Source organism: Delphinus delphis, chromosome 12, assembly GCF_949987515.2.
Source record: "Delphinus delphis chromosome 12, mDelDel1.2, whole genome shotgun sequence".
Lineage (NCBI taxonomy): Eukaryota > Metazoa > Chordata > Mammalia > Artiodactyla > Delphinidae > Delphinus > Delphinus delphis.
Genome location: NC_082694.2, coordinates 87,717,300 through 87,734,548, shown reverse-complemented (window position 1 = coordinate 87,734,548; position 17,249 = coordinate 87,717,300). Strand labels below are relative to the sequence as shown.

The window sequence follows — 17,249 nt, the reverse complement described above, 5'->3', positions numbered from 1 at the left end:
CGTGGGATCTTCCCGGACCAGGGCTCGAACCTGTGTCCCCTGCACTGGCAGGCGGATTCTTAACCACTGTGCCCCCAGGGAAGTACTCCTTGAACAGTTTTAACGTTTTATTTTTTTACCTACCTCACATCTTCCCAACTCTCACCTCTGCCATCCTGAGCTCTTCTGAGAGTGTCATTATTTGCACCTGGTTGAAAATTTCAGCTCTAAATTGTATAGACAGGACTCTCCCATCAATGTTTAGTTAATGACAATTTTCCTCTGTGTAGTTTTAGCCAGCGTCGGTTTTATTTGGTGATGGTTATTTCTACCAGTAACATTCTCTATGAAATTGTCAGAAGACTAAACACTCTTATTTACTTTCTTGCTAGTTTATGAAAAAGCGTGAGTAATTCCCTGTGGGTAGTCCAGAATTCCTCAGTGGTGTCCCATCTCCCTGGGTTTTTGCACATTTCCATTTCCCCCGCGGGACCCTTTCCTTCACTTACCACCTCGTTCCTGACTGGACTGTTCATGTCCCATCAAGGACCTGGCCCTTGGAAGGCTCTCAATCAATTGTGTGTAAAATATCTTGACATTCAATGTCTTGAAATATCTTTGAAATCTGCGGTGACCTGTCTGTGGCTGAGGGCCTCAGGTGTGCGTGCACCTGCTCGCCCCAGGTTCTAGAGAAGTCTGCGGGCCGAGGCTTCAGAACACGCTGAGCTGGGTCCATTCCCTGCTGCCTACTGAGCAGACAGCCCTGCTCTGAGGACGCTTCCCAAACCGTGGGGACCAGCTGGGCCTGGAGGTCAAACGCAGCTTCAGCTTTGGTCTGGGGGGCGGCCTGAGATGGGGCGAGTCCGTTGGCCCGCGCTGGGGCTGCCGGTCGCCCGGGGCTGCGTGGGGTGGGATTGCAGGTTGATCGCGAGCATCTGGACGCCCTCCACCTGGCGCCCTTCTCACGTCAGCTTCTGCGAAATGCAAGCTGCGTGGACATGGGGCTGCTGCAGGGCGGCTTCCTCTTCCGCTGATTTGCCTTGTGTTAGGGGGTGGCCTCTGGTCACACACTGAGCAGCCCCCCTGTTGAGAACTCAAAACAGCTGTAGGAGAAAGCGCCAGAAAGCTGACGGCTGCCTTTTCTGGAATAACAAAGACAAGCCCAAGGGCCGGCAGAGCCTCCCGCTGTCGCTGTCCATTGTCCTTCATTGAAATGAGAGCTGTCCCCACACTGTCAGAGTGCGCGCTGTGGCACACAGCACGGAGCTGGCTTTGCCACACGACCTGCTAAAAGCGTGTCGTCCCAGCTGTCAAAGCTCCTAGCCCCCAGACACGCAGCTAAGAGGCCGCCGGGCCCCTGGGCGCAGAAGCTGGGGACCCACCTGGCCTGCGATGGGGGAGGGCGACCCTACGTCAGTGACGGGCTTTCTGGGCGCTGTAATGTGCACATTATCTCCGTTGAAAATCTCAGAGGCAGCTGGATGCCAAGTGCTCTTTCTGCCCTGTCTCCTTTTCAAAGGACGGTGTGAGATCTTCATTAAAATTAATAAGAATTAGCAGCCCGCTGGGAGCTGCCCCCATTCCTTGTGCACGTCCAGAGGACAAACGTGCGCTGGCACACTTCTCATAAGCGGGATGGGATGGGAAGGGCTGGCACCGCAGTCACAGCTCCCTGGGGAGCCACCACCGCCAGCTCTGGAGACTTAAAGGGACCGGATCTGAGTGTGTCTGGTGCGTTTCCAGTCATCCCACACCACCAGGGTGGGGGGATTTGTTTGGTTTTTGCAAAAAGCTCCTTGTCATTTGGAGAGGCAAGAGGAGGCGGGATGAAGCCAGCAGGGCTCTTGTTCAGATCCAGTCTCCTCTAGGCTGGCAACCACACTGCTTTTCTGCTGCTTTCCAAGGAGTGTCTGCGAGTTAAGGCAAGTCAGCATCGCAGACGACCTTGGGTTGCCCTCAAGTGGAGAGTGTGTGGACATCTCGGGGAACTCAATGGTTCTTGCTTTTTCTTCTTCTCCAACACACCCCAAAGAGAGAATATTCCTATGAGGAACGGCAGCCCACACCCTTGACCTTGTGTGCAGGGTCACGGTGCAGGGGCCTGCTGTAGGCTACTGCTTCCAGCTTTCAGCCCGAGTGCTGTGAGGATGAAAGGCTTGCTTGGTGTGTGTTTGTATGTTTGAACGTGCTGTTTGTGTGTATGTGTGCATGTATTGTGAATGTAGATATGTGTGCATGTGTACATGTATGTATACGCACATGCATGTATGTATATATGTACATGCACGCGCATATTTGGAATGCATTGTGCGCATGTATGGGCGCACATATGCGTATGTATGCGTATATGTATGCGAATATGTGTGTATATGTATGTGAATGCATGCACGCGTGCATGCATGTATGCGTGTATATGTATGTGAATGTGTGCATATGTGCATGTGTATATGTACGCAGTGCATTGTGTATATGTGCGCACATGTATGTGAATGCATGTGTGCATATGCATGTGAATGCGTGTATATGCACGCACACATATGTGCATGTATGTATGTGTGTGTGTGTGTGTGTGTGTGTGTGTGTGTACACGTGTGTGTGCGCATGCGTTGCCCAGCAGGCACCCACAGGTGGTGGCTGTTGTTACTCTGACACCCCTCTTGGGGCGGGACTGATGGCTGGGAGCCGTGCGCGGCAGGGCGCTGGTCGTGCTGGCTGGGGTGACTGTCCGCATCAGGCCCAGCTGCCCCCAGCGCCTAGCCTTCTGCACAGAGGCCCTCTTGTGAGGTCATCAGGGGGTGTCGCGAACCAGGTCTCCTCTGGTCCGAGGGCCTGGGCCGTGGACCCCGAGGATGCAGGGCTGAGCAGGGACAGGTGAGGCCTGGCCCCTGAGCGGCTCCTCACAGGTGAGCTGGCACCACGGGAGGCTGGGTGTCGGCTCTGCTCTCTCTGGTTTCCTAGTTCCCACCTTCTGGGCCCCCGGGGAGGGTTGTTTGTCTCCCACGAGCCTGCAGCATGCCCTCAGGCCCAGTCCCTGGAAGTGCAGCCTTGGCGTGTGGCTGGGTCTGTGGGGACCAGGCCGCTGCCCCACAGCGGAGGTGAGGGCTCGGGGCCCTGGATGTGGCCAGGAGACCTGGGCCAATGTCCTGTGCTCAGTGGCCTGAGGGTAATCCACCTTGCAGGTGAGGAGGCCGAGGCTCTGAGGGCTGTGACCCGCCCCAGGCTGCGCGGGTTGGGGGCCGGGACCCGGGCCTGGTCTGCCCGATTGCAGGCTGCGCCCTGGATCACTGGACACCAGTTGCACTAGCGGCATGACTGGTGGTGGGTGGCGCCACCCGTCTGATTCCACTTCCGCTTCTGGGGCAGAGGGAAAGTGTACCAGTCAGCTGCGGCTGCTGTAACAAACACGGCAGATGTTTATTCTCTCAGCCCTGGAGGCTGGAAGTCAGAGACCGTGGTGTCTGCAGCGCTGGCTTCCCTGAGGCCTCTCTCCGTGGGGCGCAGATGGCCGCCTTCTCCCTGTGTCGTCACGAGGCCTTTCCTCTGTGTGTGGCTCGCTGGGTGTGTCTTCCCCTTCTTACAGGGACACCAGTCCTATTGGATTAGGCCCTCACCTTTCTGACCCCATTTAACCTTAATCACCTCTTGAAAGGCCATCTCCAAATATGGTCACATTGGGGGTTAGGGCTTCAACATATGAATTTTGGAGGACACACAATTCAGCCCATGCCAGGTGGTAATGGCAATAACACTGTGAGGTTGAGATCCATCAGTACATGTGGACAGGCTTTCCTGGCACACAGTGTACCTGGAAGTATTCTAATTTATCTCTGAAAGTTGGAGAAATGAGCAGAACTGCCCCAGATTGCAAGCACCTCTATTGCTAGCTCCAGTTTGCTCCTGGCAGCAGCAAGCAGTGGGTTACCATGGAATCTCAACCAGCCTCCAAAGAGGGCTGCCCGCGGGGTCTGGTCCAGCCCTGCTCCCCTTTGGGGCCCCTGGAATCACCCGGGGATGTGTTAAAATGCAGATTTCGGTGCTTGAGCTGGTGGGGCCTGAGGCTCTGCATGCTTGTGCAGATCCAGGGGGGTCATGGGGGACATGGGTCGCTCCTGAGGAAGCAGCGTCCCAGCTTGGAGCTTCTGCCTCCAAATGACAGTTATAGTGGCCAACACTTAGGTCCCCCTGCCGCGTGCCAGATGCCGTACCCGACGGTGCTTGCGTTTCCCTCAGCCCCGTGAGATGGCTCTAGTATGGCTGTTATTAGCCCCATTATGGAGGTCAGAAACGCACAGAGATGGCACAGCTGAGTGACGGGGAGAATCAGCTGGGCGCAGGGCCCGAGCTCCAAGCCTTGTGCACACGGCGCTGCGGGCCTGGAGTCTCACACACAAGAGGAGCTGTTATTACAGGACACCACCCTGCAGAGAGAAAACTGAGGCGCAGGGAGACTCAGCCTCGAAGGTAGAGCACAGACCTGGGGCTGCCTGACCCCCAGCCTTGGCCTGCATGGGTGACCTCCTGCAGCTCCAGCCTTCTCACGTCACCACAAACCGCAGGGGTCTCCAAGCCCGGTTCAGGAAGCAGCGGCATCCGCAACACTTGGGAGCTCGACGGGGATGCCCCACCCGGACCTGTGGAATCCCCCCGGGGCGGGCCCAGCCGTCAGTGGTGACGAGCCCCCGGAGGACTCCCACCCTGAGGTTTGCAGACCTGCAGCGCCTTCATTCCCCGCCTTGGGCTTGGGCTCGCTGCCTGCCCCCATCCCCCTGCCCCGTGAGCTGCTGGCATCCGATTGATTTTCTGTACGTGTGCCTGGTTTCTCAGAGCCCCCTACGGCAGGGGCCGGGTCCCACACCCCTCCAAGGGCGGGAGCTGGGCTCAGTACCTGCTGGGGGCAGGTGCCACGTGTCAGCGGCAAGCTTGAATTAGTGGTAAAGTTCGGCTGTGCAGTTGAGAGATGGGCTGAAAGCCGAGGGCTCTCCAGTCATCCTCAGGTTGACTCATTTACCACAGCGGGATGTGAGCTAGACCCTTACTGCATCCTTCAGCAGGTGCAGTGGATCATGAGTTGATTGTCTGCTAAGCTGAGAGGTTTCGTGCGCGAGAGGGGGGGCAGGGAGGGGGCAGCGCTTTCGCCATTGTTCTTGATCGCAGGTGTTTCCCCCTCCAGTGTGCTCGTCCAAGCCTCCTTACCCTCTCCCTGTCTGCTTGGGGGCAGCAGGAGCCGTCTGGGTGGGAGCAGAGGGGTGGGCAGGTGTTGTTTTGAGTTCCCCTCTGCAGGGAGGGGTCTCGGGGAGAAGTGACCCCAAGGTTGGCAGGAGGCCCACACTCTTCTCACCTTTTCTAGGTGGAACCTTAGCAAACAGCAGACTCTTCAGGTGGTGGGTTTGCACTCGCACCCAGTCTGCCCCAATCTGCCCATTAAAACGTGGACCAGACTCCTCTGCGGTGTTGGGTCTTCTGAACGAGGAGGCGTGTTCCCCAGGCAGGAAGCCCCTCTCCAGACTCTGGCGACCCTGCCCCTCTCCAGTGGGAGTTCAGTGGGATCCACATGCTGGGGACCATCCACCCGCCTCATGACTGTAGGTGCATTACTGTAGGTGCCTTCCTGCCTGAAGATATGGTTGGGTTGGGGGTCTCCGAGACCTCCTCCTGCCCTGGGCGCTCTCTTTGTGGGACTGCCCGATGGAGCCCGAGCTTAATCCAGTTTATCAGGCCTGTGCGTCCCCGTAAGGACGCCGCAGCAAGTGTCCCAGCAGACCCTGCTGAGACAGCGTGAAAACAAGCCAAACCACCCCGTGATTTGGCGAGACGTGAAAGTAAAAAGCATGAGCACGGAGGTCATCTCGACACTTATCCTGCTCAGCCCAGCTTCCCCAGGGCTCACGTTGACGCCAGGACCTCAGGAGGGGCACAACGGAGAGTTATAGGGAAGGGAACGTTGGCCTTTTGAAGAAAAGGTGTCCGGAAGGAGGGTGGCGGCCGAGGCCCTGGAACAACGGCAGTAGCTGAGTGCGCACTCCACAGGGGCTTTGCTCTGGAACACTTTGCAGGAGGCTGAGCAGGGTGTCTGTGGTCATCTTTGAGCTCAGACCACACTAATGGACTAGAGGGTCCAGACAAGGGACCAGGGTGTCCAGACAAGTGGCTCGGGGGCCATAGCCAAACACCACAGACACAGGGGCTTAATTAACCCCCTGACACTGATCTCGCACGGTTCTGGAGGCAGGGGTCCCGGAGCAGGCTGTCTGCATGGTTGGGGTCTGGGGAGGATCCGCTTCCTGGCCTGCAGACGGCCGACTTCTGGCCGTGTCCACAGATGGTGGAGAGAGAGGATTCCAGGCTGTTCATCCTCTCATCAGGGGACGCATCCCACCCCGTGACCTCCTCTGACCCTGACCCCCTCCAGATGCATCACATGGGGGTCAGGCTTCAGCATATGAATCCGGGGGGCACTTCAGTCCCCAGCAGGAGGGGACAGTGGTCAGGCCTGCTTGGGGGCTGGTGCTCCTGTATGGGAGCACAGACAGGATGGGGAAGCTGAGGGGAAGATTTCAGGGAGAAAACAGTTTAGACGTTTGAAGGACTGTCTGTGGACGGCGGATTAGACTAGCCGTGCATCTCTCTGGCTGCAAAACCAGGACTGCTGGGTGGAAGGAGCAGGTGGCGCCTTTCGAGCTCCTGCAAGTCAACAAAGGAACACTTTTCTGTGGCTGGAGCTGCCTCAGGACGGCTGTGCTGGGGGGTTCACTTAGAGCCCCAGGGGCGTGGCTGTCAAGGCCGCTGTGGCCCTGTCTGGCCCAAGAGCTGAGTAGCTTGTTCCTCTTCCAGCAATAAAGTGAAGCCCTCACCATATCCTCAGAGTGAATATTTACTAAGTCTCTGCCTCCCAGACATTTCTCAGTCTGGGAATTTCTCCCTACCCTCCTGACACCACTCCCCTGGGCCGCCTCCTGTGGTGCCTGCCTCGTCCCTGTCCAGGCCTCGTCCACGTGTGACCAGAGGCATGGTGACGTGGTCCTGGCTGGTGGCTCTCTTCTCCCCAGCTCCCGGATGCCTCCTCGGAGCCCTGGGCATCTCCTGTTACAATACTAGTTGTGTGAGTTACCACTGGCCGCTTATCTCCCCGACCCCCCCGCAGACCCTGAGCCCTGTCACTCCTGTGTCCCCAGCATCACGCACTGTACACGGTGTCCGGGGCAGGAGTCACCTCGTGGCGGGACCAGGTACTTGACCCGGGCAAGCGCTTAACCCCTGTGAACCCCATCTGCGCGATGAATCCCTCCTGTAACCAAATAAGAGAACGTGTGCGCGTGCTCTGTGCCAGACACTTCACCCTTGTGTGAACGTGAGCCGGCTTTGGTGGGGTGTCTGTATCTCTGCTGTGGTTCACCCCTCAGCCTGTGTTCTGTCCTCTGACCTCGACCTGGCCTGAGCTGTGGGGACATCACAGAACTAGGACTTGCTTGCTGGCCGGAAGTGCTCAGTCTAAGGCGCTCAGTTGAGTTGAGGACATGGGGATGTACCGTGTGGCCTCCTCTGTTCCGTAGTGCGTGTGACTTTAGGGGGGTGTGTCTTCCTTTGGGAAATACATCAGCAGGTGACATGTAGAGCCTTCTGGGGTCAGTCGGATACACGAGCTTGGAGAGGTTAAACAAGAGTCGTAACGTGTTCGGTCTCCTCGTGTGTGTGTGCATGCGTGTTCACGTGGGCTGATACACAGGAGGTGTACTGCATTACCTGTGCCTCGACCAACTGTGATCTCATTGTTTTCCACAGGAGACGTGGGTGACAAAGGACAGAAAGGCGGCGTGGGGCGCCATGGAAAAATCGGTCCCATTGGTTCTAAAGGTACTTCCGACACACCTCTGCTCACTTTCCCTCGCAGGCTCACCTCCCGGGCGCTTAGAGAGTAGCTGGTGGTCGTGTTTATTTTGTGCGCTTTATACACGATAAGCTGTGTTCCAGCGTTTGCGTTTTGGGATCGATCAGACTTGACTGGGTGCCACGAGGTGGGGAGAGCTCCCTGCCCCTCAGGGTTCACATGCTGCCTGGGGGAGAATCAGGAGCCCCATTTAGGCAGCGGAAGGACCGCGTTCCCGACACACTGTCCGTCCACCTGCAGCTCGGGTGACTCAGACTCTCTGAGACTGGGGGCTGGCTCCCCATGAGCACGGGGGGCAGGAGAGTGACAGCAGCGTGGGAGCAGCGCCAGTGCCCACGCGACCCCGTTTGACCTGCACAACCCTGGAGGGTGGGCAGCTCGGGAGACTGTCCCCAGGGCAGTAAAGGGGTCGCTCAGCATCTCCCGGCTCTTCTGCGCCCCCGCCTCCCATTCCGCACTCAGTCAGCAGATGCTTTCTGAGCCCCTGGCTTGTCCTGCGCCCATGCTAGACCCCAGAGGGCTCGGGGTGGAGGAGGCGAGGCCCCTCAGCCCCGTGAAGGGCTCCCCCAGGTCCTGTCGTGGGTGCTGGCAGCAGGAGACAGAGGCTGGGGGGCTTGGGGCTGGGAGGGAGTTTGGCTGTGGTCTGCTCTGCCCAGCGCGGTGCCCGCAGTCCTGTGCTCCATCACCGTGCCTGGGGCTTTGAGCTGTGATGGGTCCAGGTGGTCAGTTCCGATCGAATGGCACAGACCTCCCCCGGCCCAGCCTGTCCCTGGTGGGAAGGGTCCCTCAGCCAGGACCGAGCTCGGCGAGCTGCGTCTCTCCTCCCGGCGAATCCGTGGGCAACACCTGCCCCGTGGATTCATTACAGAGCACACAGATCGAGATGCGTGATGTAGAGAGGGATGCGGAAGCTGTGAAAAAGCTTAAAAAATTGTGGTAAAATATTTGTAACATAAAATTTGTCACTTTAACTATTTTCAGTGTAATTCAGTGACACTAAGCACGACTGCAGTGTTGTAGGACCACCACCGCTACACATTTCCAAAATGTTTTCATTCCCCCAGAGAGAGACTCTGTCCTCATGAGGTAATGACGCCCCACCCCTGCAGCCCCTGGCAGCCTCTGATCTGCTGTCTGTCTCTGTGAACGTGCCTGTGTAGATATTCCATATAAATGGAATCGTACAGTACTTGTCCTCTTGTGTCTTGTTTCACTGGGTATAATGTTCCCAGGGTTCATCTGTGTTGCAGCAGGTGTCAGAATTTCTTTCCTTTTTAAGGCTGGATAATTTTCTGTTGCATGGATGGACCACGTTTTATTTATCCCTTCATCTGCTGACGGCCACTGGGGTTGTTTCCACCTTTTAGCTGCTGTGAGGAACGCAGTGGATACTGGCTACAAGTAGGGATGTGTGTGCTTTTAACATACAGCATACGCTCTGGGTAAATGTCAGAGCCTCACCAGGGGACAGCTTGCCAAGAAAGCCCTTACTGGGCTTAGCTTACCTGATCTGCTCCATCTCTGAGACTCTGCCGTCCTGGGTCCTTGTCGAGCTGATCCTTGAGTCATTTCCAAGCTCCTGGTGTTGATAAAAGAAAAAAAAAGGAATCACTTGGACGGAGACTGCCGAGCTCTCTCCATCCCCATCAAACGGAACATGACTCTCCAAGGATGTAGAAGTCGCTGCCCCTTCACTGTCCCAGGTCAGCCGAGAAGCTTAAGTTCTCTCAGGGGGAAGAAAGGTAGTGCTTTAGGAATATCCTGTGATTTAAAAATAAATAGCCATTGTCTAATTTCTAGAAAGCTTTGTTGCCATGATTTCCTCCTATCCCTTTGTTTCGTAAGTTGGAAGAAACGGAGGGGCAGAGTGGCTGAGTCGTCTGTCCTGTCCACAGAAGGCTGGCGCCCAGGTGTCCTGGTGGCTGTGCCCCGGGACACCTTGCTGCCTCTCAGAGAGGGACAGGGAGGACCGCTCTCATCTTGACTCTGTTTGGATGAGGGAACCTCTGCGGTCCATCCGTCTCTGACGTTACCTGTCCTACCTGAATTTTCTAGCTGTGATGTGGGACGTGGAGAGAACTGGCACTGGGTGTTACGGATTTCCGAGGTGATAGCGTGTTCTAGGAAACATGCTGGGTTTTCCAGAATTGACTTAAAGAACGCTCATCTGATGATCTCTGAAGTCCCATGATATGTGGATGTCCCACGTCACATAAACAGAGTCTGAAGAATCAGTCATCTACAGACCATTCCTCCCTCCAGTTCACCGCAGAAGGCGGGTCTGGGAGGAACCGCAGGGCACTGCACATGGAAGAAAGAACATTGCTACCTGGACATTTGAACTCAGGGGACACGTCCCACCCCTGCTTTGTGACTTTGGCCTTGCTTCTCTTTTCCAGGCGAGAAAGGAGATTCTGGTGACATAGGACCCCCTGGCCCTAATGGAGAACCAGGTATGGCATAAGGGGTCCAAGGATTTTTTAGAAATGTGTTAAAATTGCACTTTTAGAAAGTATAAATCATGACATAAAACTTAATAGGCTGGAAAAGCGCATGTAACTGACACGCCTTCCTCGTGCATCACACCCTCCTGTGGACTATTTCAGTGTTTGCTTTCCTGCTACCTGAACGTTTCGTTCCCGTTCAGGGCTGTGGTCTGCACGCCGGCTGTGTATTATCCCCTCATCACGATCCAGCTTAGATACGCGCGCCCTAAGCGCACTTTCCTCCTTTCCTACTGTTCTCTGGGAGCATCAGGACCCCCTCCTGACCACCAGCTTCTCTGAGAAGCGCGCCTGTACTTTCCGGTTCATCTTCCTCATTCTGGGTGTCCTTGCAGCCGACTCCCCACGACCCTCCTGTCACCGCGGACCCCGGCCCAGCTCAGTGGACTTAACCGACTTCCCTTAACTTCTCCCTGGTGCCAGGAGACCGGGCCGCGGGCAGCCCCCGTCCTCTCTGCCTGCCGCCCTGTGGCCCCTGCTTCTTCCTCTCTTCTCAGAGGAGCTCTGCCCGCTACCCTTTCTTCTTTCTCCATGTGGCACAGCCTGCTGCCCGCTCCAACCCCACCGCTGTTCCCTGGACTTCGGCTGTACCCGCACCCCTGCCCAGCACGCACCTCCACCCCGATGTCACTCAGCCCCTGTCCCTGCCAGGTTCAGGCCGTCTATGCGCAGTGTCCCCCAACCCCTGCCGGACTGTTCCCACCACCATCACTCAGGCTCTTGTGGCCTCTCAGCCCCGTTACTGAAACGCCATCCTAACAGGTGTGCACCCTCCGGTCCTCGTCCCCAACACGTGTGACCGCAGGAGACACTGCACAGATACTAGATCGAGGGGGAAGATACAGTGTCTGCGTCCCTTGGGTAGGCCCTTCCTGCCAGCTGAGGGCACCTGTCAGCTTGATACCGGTCCCATCTCTCCAGAAAACATCAGTGCCTCAAACCTCAGCGAACTCAAAGACAACGTGTGTCTCAGAAAAAGTTCCATTAAAGAAAAAAACCCCAATCACACCAGCATCATTCCAGGTGCCCATGTGTTGGGGAGTGTTTGGGTTCTAAGTGGTAGAGGGGGGCTGAGAGTTCGGAAGACCGGGCCAAACACCAAAGAGTGTGTTCAGACTGGAAAGGCAGGCTGAGAGCTTCGCACGATGGAATTTCTGAGGAAAAGGTGAGAAGTCCTGCCCCTGTGCTCACAGAGTCAGAGCAGAGGGTGGGCGGGAGCCGGCGGCCCCTCCTGGTCTGGTGGAGAAGCTGAAGCCAGCAGTGCCACCATGGGCGACGGGCCCCCCAAGCGCTGTGCCGGCCGAGTGACATTCTGAGAAGGTTCCCTTACCACGTGGAGCTCTTCACAGCTGGAAGGTTAGGGTCCTCCTGAGAGGGCCAGGAGGAAACACCTGAGCTGAGGCAGGGTTGGCCATGCTGGGATGACTGAACATCACCCCACGGTTCCAGCTCCACCACTTTGCTCAAACGTCCTGTCGTCTCTCCTGCCGCGCTGTCACTGCCCGCAGTCTTCCCGAGGTGACTGTCCTAACCCCCTGCTCTCGCCCGCCCGTCTCGCCGCCAAACCTCCACTGACCTCCTCCTAAGCGACCAGAGCGAGATTGTGAAACGTGCATCCGACCCTGGTGCCCCTGTGGAAACCCTTCCACTGCTCCCTGCCTTTAGGATCAAGTCTGAAGTCTCCATTGCAGCCTCAAAGGCTTTCGTGTTTTGAATCGCCTAGCATGCTGGGGAGGGGGTACCCCCCCCCGAGCCCGCCCCTGGGTCAGTCCCATCACACGCCGGGCGCGGTCTCCACAGGCATCCCGTGTGAGTGCGGCCAGCTGAGGAAGGCCGTCGGGGAGACAGACAACCAGGTCGCGCAGATCACAGCGGAGCTGAAGTTCATCAAACACGGTACGTGCTTCTCGGGGCTTCCCTGCTCCCGTGTCCCCCCGACCCCTGCCCGGAGGCAGAGCGGCCCTGGGTCTGCTCCCCGTGCGCGCGTGCTGGGTTGGCGCCCCGGGTTTGCTGGGGACCCGCGAGCGCTCGCCCTCCAGCCCTGTCCCCGCAGCCGTCGCCGGCGTGCGCGAGACGGAGCAGAAGATCTACCTGCTGGTGAAGGAGGAGAAGCGGTACGTGGATGCACAGCTGGCCTGCCAGGGCCGGGGCGGCACGCTGGGCATGCCCAAGGATGAGGCCGCCAACGGGCTGCTGGCCGCCTACATCGCGCAGGCCGGCCTGGCCCGCGTCTTCATCGGCATCAACGACCTGGAGCGGGAGGGCACCTTTGTCTACGCGGACCGCTCGCCCATGCAGACCTTCAGCCAGTGGCGCAGCGGGGAGCCCAACAACGCCTATGACGACGAGGATTGCGTGGAGCTGGTGGCTTCCGGGGGCTGGAACGACGTGGCCTGCCACCTCACCATGCACTTCCTCTGCGAGTTCGACAAGGAGCACGTGTAGCGGGGGCCCTGCTGCTCCAGCATCGGCGGCCCCTCCGCCACCGGCTGGCTGCCGGCTGCCACCACGGGTGGGAGGCTCTGCCCGCCACGTGGTCCCCAAGCAGGAGTGCGGGGTCCCCGGTAAAGGCTCCTTTTCTGAATCTTAGAGAATGGTGCATGCTTGGGCGAAAAAGAAGAAAAAAAAAAAACGTGTTTCTGGGTATTATGTCTGAAGAACTAGAGTTTTACTATTTGTAGTGTAGACAAAATGTTCGTTATGTAATTATTACTCAGAATCGCTCTTGGCTTTGTGCAAAGTATGAAACGAGATCTTTAAATGTTATAACAGTTAAGTACAAACAATGGTAGAGGGGTCTTAAATGACTACCTTCCTTTTAATTTCTATATGGAAAAGAATCCTCTTAGCTTAGATCAATGCTTCTGTAAAAGTAGAAACAATTTTGCTTTGCTGCGGATTTCAGGAAAAAGGAAAGTAAATGCTCCGAATTTGACAACTGAATGTTGTTCTCTCAGTGTCTTCTCTAGCGGTATTCGTTATCTATTCCTGTATCGCGGTCACCCCCAAACAGCGACTCACGACAAAGCATCAATGTCCCCGCAGGTCCTGTGGGGTGGGACTTCACCCAGAGCTCGGCTCTGTGGGGGGGGGGGGCTCTGTTTCACCAGCCACACTTGACCGTGAGGTTGCTGGTGGCATTCAGTGCCACACGGGTGGCTGGATGGAGGCCTGGGTTCCTTGCCGGGCCCCTCTGCCCTGGGCATCTCCTCAAGGACCGCTGGCCACCTCAGAGCAGTGCGAGCGTGCGCCCATCCTGGAAAGCGACCCCCCCCATCACTGTCTGCGTTCTGGTCTCAGAAGCCTGTCCCCAGGTCCAGCCTGAACTTGGGGAGGGGACTCCTGGACACGGGACCGCTGGGGGCCATCCCAGAAGCTGCCTGCCCGGCACCCACGGTTCTTCCTTTTGTACATCAGAATCCCCAGTAAAACATAATAAACATCTTCATTTTTCAAAGAAAACAGGCAGACACGCACCCACAAAGGAAAACAGCTGGGGCTGGGAGCCAGAAGGGGGCTCCGGGGACACCGCTCTCCAGGGCCTCTTGTGTGTCTGCGTGTCTTGGGAGCGAGGCCCCGGCTGCCCTACGTTCTGGACCGCGCCTGCAGGGTGTTTGTGTAGCGACTGTTTTGGAGGAAGGGGAGCGTCTGCCTAGAGCTGCTGGTGCGGTGAGAGCCCAGCGCAGTAAAGGTGCCGCTGGCTTCTTCCCCAGGGGCTGGTCCTCTTTGTGCCCTGCAGACTGGAGCTCAGGCCCCGGTGCTATTGCTGTAGGTGCCACAGGGGCCAAGGCAGCGGCTCTGCTCCGGGTATCTGCGGGACCCCCGCTGCACCCACGGGCCTGTGGGGCAGCCAGGCACCCCTACTCACAGCCCAGGGCCCATGACCTTGAGCTGGCCCAGGTGCCTGTCCTGTGAGGGGGCCTGTGCAAGGGAACTGACCAGGTGGTGACTGCGGTTGGGCAGGGCGTCCTGAAGCCGGAGCTTCCCCAGCATCACCACGACGGCCTCGGCCCATGCGACTGCCCTCGGTCACCTGGACAGAGCTGCCCTGGCTCTAGGGTGGGTCAGGTGTGCCCCACCCCTCCGGACTCTTCACCGGGGTCAAGGGCAGCCCAGGGCAAGCCGGCGCCTCCCTGGGTCTGGATTCGTCCCTGGTAGGGGAGGAGTTGGGATGGGGCCACTTTTGTGCTCTCGTGTCGCCTCGGCTCTCAGGTGAAACCAGAGGGAAACGATCCACGCCCCCTCCTGTCGCCGCCTCCGATGAGCCCGCCTCCGAGGGTCTGTGCCAGCACGAAGCGCAGGAAAGCACGCCGGCCTTTGTCTGTGCCCGGGTCACACACCTCTACAGGGCTGTGACGGTTTCAAAGACAATTTGATAGGACAGGCGCAGCCGGCAGGAGGCCAGAAGCACAGCCGCTAATTGAATCCCCCAGCTCGGCAGGAAGGGCCCGCGGGGTGGGCCGCGGCCCCTGATTTGCAGCGCAGGAGGGAGGCGGTCTGGTTGAGGGGAGAACCGGGATTTATTAGGTGCTGCATCGAGGCGTGACCGGAAAGCTGGTGCGCGGCCACCTCTCTGAGCCCCGGGTGCAGCGTGGGCGGAGAGGATGGGCGGCGGCGGCGTACCCGCGCGTCCACACTGCCACCCAGCGGCCGCGGGGGGACGTGCACCCGCGAGACGATGCTGCAGGGGTCCCGGGCCCCCTAGGCTGCCCGCCGCCACACTGAGGCTCTGGGGGTTCGTGTGTGTGTGTATGCATGCGCGCGTGTGTGTGTGAGAGACAGAGGTATTGAGAGAGTGGGGATCAGTCAGAAACGGAGAAGGGAGACAGATGCAGAAGAACAAAGGGACAAAGGGCAGCAGGGAGGGGAGGAGGGCCCCCCAGACCCAGCAGTGCCAGACCCTTCAGGGAACACTCAGCCGTGCTCCGTGTGGCTTCTCATCGAGGCCTGAGTGTGACCCCAGGTGGCGGCAGCCATGGAGACCTGACAAACAGAGGAGTCGGGAAAAGCATTGGTCTTCTGACCGTAGGGGTCATGGCGAGCTCTAGCATGGGCTTCCACTCCTCGCCCTGGGCCCGGTGCCCCTGCAGCACGGGGGACGAGCGGGGTTTCGGGGGGCTGCAGCGAGAATGGCAAGAGGGTGTCTCCTCTCGGGCGGGGACCCGCGGCTCAACGCCTTCTTGTCCCCGGGGCAGCCTCTGTCTGTCGGTTCCTGCCTCACCCAGACTTGACAAACTGGCTTCCGCGTCTGCCGCCCTGGGGGTCTGGACGGCGCCCACCTGCTTCCTTGGGGGTGGGTGGCAGGCGAGGGCCCAGGAGTGGTCACCAGGGGTAACCCCGTTTAATCTAGCAGATCAGAACCAAGGGCAGGTGGCGTTTATTAGCTGTAAGCAAAAAAATCTGAGTCTGGCTAATTTAAGCAGAAAGGGAATTGTTGAAAGCTTTTTGGCAGTTCAAAGGAATTTTGGAAAGACTGGAGAATGTCTTGGGTGCTACACGGAAGGGAGAAAAGCCCATACACCATGCAGGGCCTGCAGGGTCCCTCTGCTGGTAGCCGGCTGCAGACAGGAGCAACTGCCCTGCACGCCCGCGCCGAGCTCCACATTCAGCATTGGGATCGAGCCTGTCTGGGTACCTAGATCTCCAGGCCAGTTATGTGTGTCTGCCCAGGTTGTGCACTGCACAGATCCAGAGGCACCACACCGAGAACATTCCGCACACAGTGGCTTTGTATGTGTCTGTGCCCTAGATATGAGGAAGGCTGGGAAAGCTTGCCGTTTGCAGTGTTGATGGCGGGAGGGAAACTCTGCTTCACAAGGATGGGGTATCCCAAGCAGACCATATCAAGGTAGCTTAAACCACCGCCAAACTTAGGGACTTTAAACAGTAACGGACGAGTTTTGTTCTTAAGAATTTCATCTGGAAGGGGAGACATGTGCCCCCTGAGACCAGAGGGTCCAGTGGGAGCCGAATGGGGGAGGGCCAGGCAGGTTCTGGAAGGGGATGGGGGCAGTCTCTCCCGACAGTTTGGTTTCATCCCGGAGGACTGGAGGTGCAGTGGGGAGCAGGGCAGGCCAAGACCCGGTAAAGAGAATCCAGGAAGGAAAGTGGGAGGGGTTCTTGAGGCAGGAAACCCCTCCAGGCATCAGAGGATCCCTCGCTCCGGCACACCTGCTGCTCTGAATCCCTGCTCGGTTCAGCCGCTTACGACTTAGGCTCCCTGGAATAACCTTGGGCCTCAGTTTCTCCATCTGTGATAACAGCGCTCTGCAGGGTGGTGTGATGATGAGTGTGATCACCTGTGCCCCTCGTGTGTCAGGTGTGGCCATGTGTGTCAGGTGTGATCATGTGTGTCAGGTGTGGCCACGTGTGTCAGGCAGGTGCTCAGCTGTCCCCGTCTCACCGGAAGCCCTTCCACAGACCCCAGGCTCCCAGGGCTGGGACATGTGTCTTTCTTGCCACGAGGCACAGGTGTGCTTTCTCAAGGTCCGCGAGACCCTTTAACCCCCATGGAAGCTCTGTGTGCGTCTGCGCTTTCCCGGCTGAGGGTCCTTCCCGTTCTCAGCCCCCCTGGCTCTCTTCTCTGCCTGGAACCACTGCTGGGTGTGCTGAACACATGCTCTCACGGAGGCCTCCTAGAGACAAAGCCCAGGGGACCCAGGAACCAGGGAAGAGGGGCTTCAGGCCAGGTTGCTGTTAGGGATGGGGGCAGACAGTGGCAGGGTCAGCGACAGCGGGGGGGCCCAGGTCTGCCTTGGCCTCGCACAGGGGTCTTGCAGGGGCGCCCTTGGCTTCTGCAGGGAGGGGCTGCTCAGCTTGGAGCTCTAGCTCCCTGCAGCCCTTGTGACATCACACAGGTGAGGCCCATCCCCGGGAAACTC

The 17,249-nt window shown here is 58.1% G+C and overlaps 2 protein-coding genes across 3 annotated transcripts in view; both read left to right on the top strand.

The window, feature by feature from the left end:
* COLEC11 (collectin subfamily member 11) overlaps positions 1-13,303 on the top strand; it is a 29,556-nt gene extending 16,253 nt beyond the window's left edge. For both annotated transcript variants that reach the window (XM_060027644.1, XM_060027643.1), the window contains 4 exons: positions 7,759-7,830; positions 10,264-10,317; positions 12,169-12,264; positions 12,422-13,303. In XM_060027644.1, coding sequence (XP_059883627.1) covers positions 7,759-7,830; positions 10,264-10,317; positions 12,169-12,264; positions 12,422-12,813 — 614 coding nt within the window. In that variant the 3' untranslated portion in view covers positions 12,814-13,303. The remainder of the gene's footprint in view (positions 1-7,758; positions 7,831-10,263; positions 10,318-12,168; positions 12,265-12,421) is intronic.
* Positions 13,304-15,402: 2,099 nt separating this feature from the next.
* The window catches only part of LOC132434758 (doublecortin domain-containing protein 2C-like), a 74,761-nt gene continuing 72,914 nt past the window's right edge, over positions 15,403-17,249 (top strand). Inside the window, 1 exon segment of the mRNA XM_060026342.1 lies at positions 15,403-15,500. Within this exon segment, the coding sequence (XP_059882325.1) occupies positions 15,403-15,500 (98 nt within the window).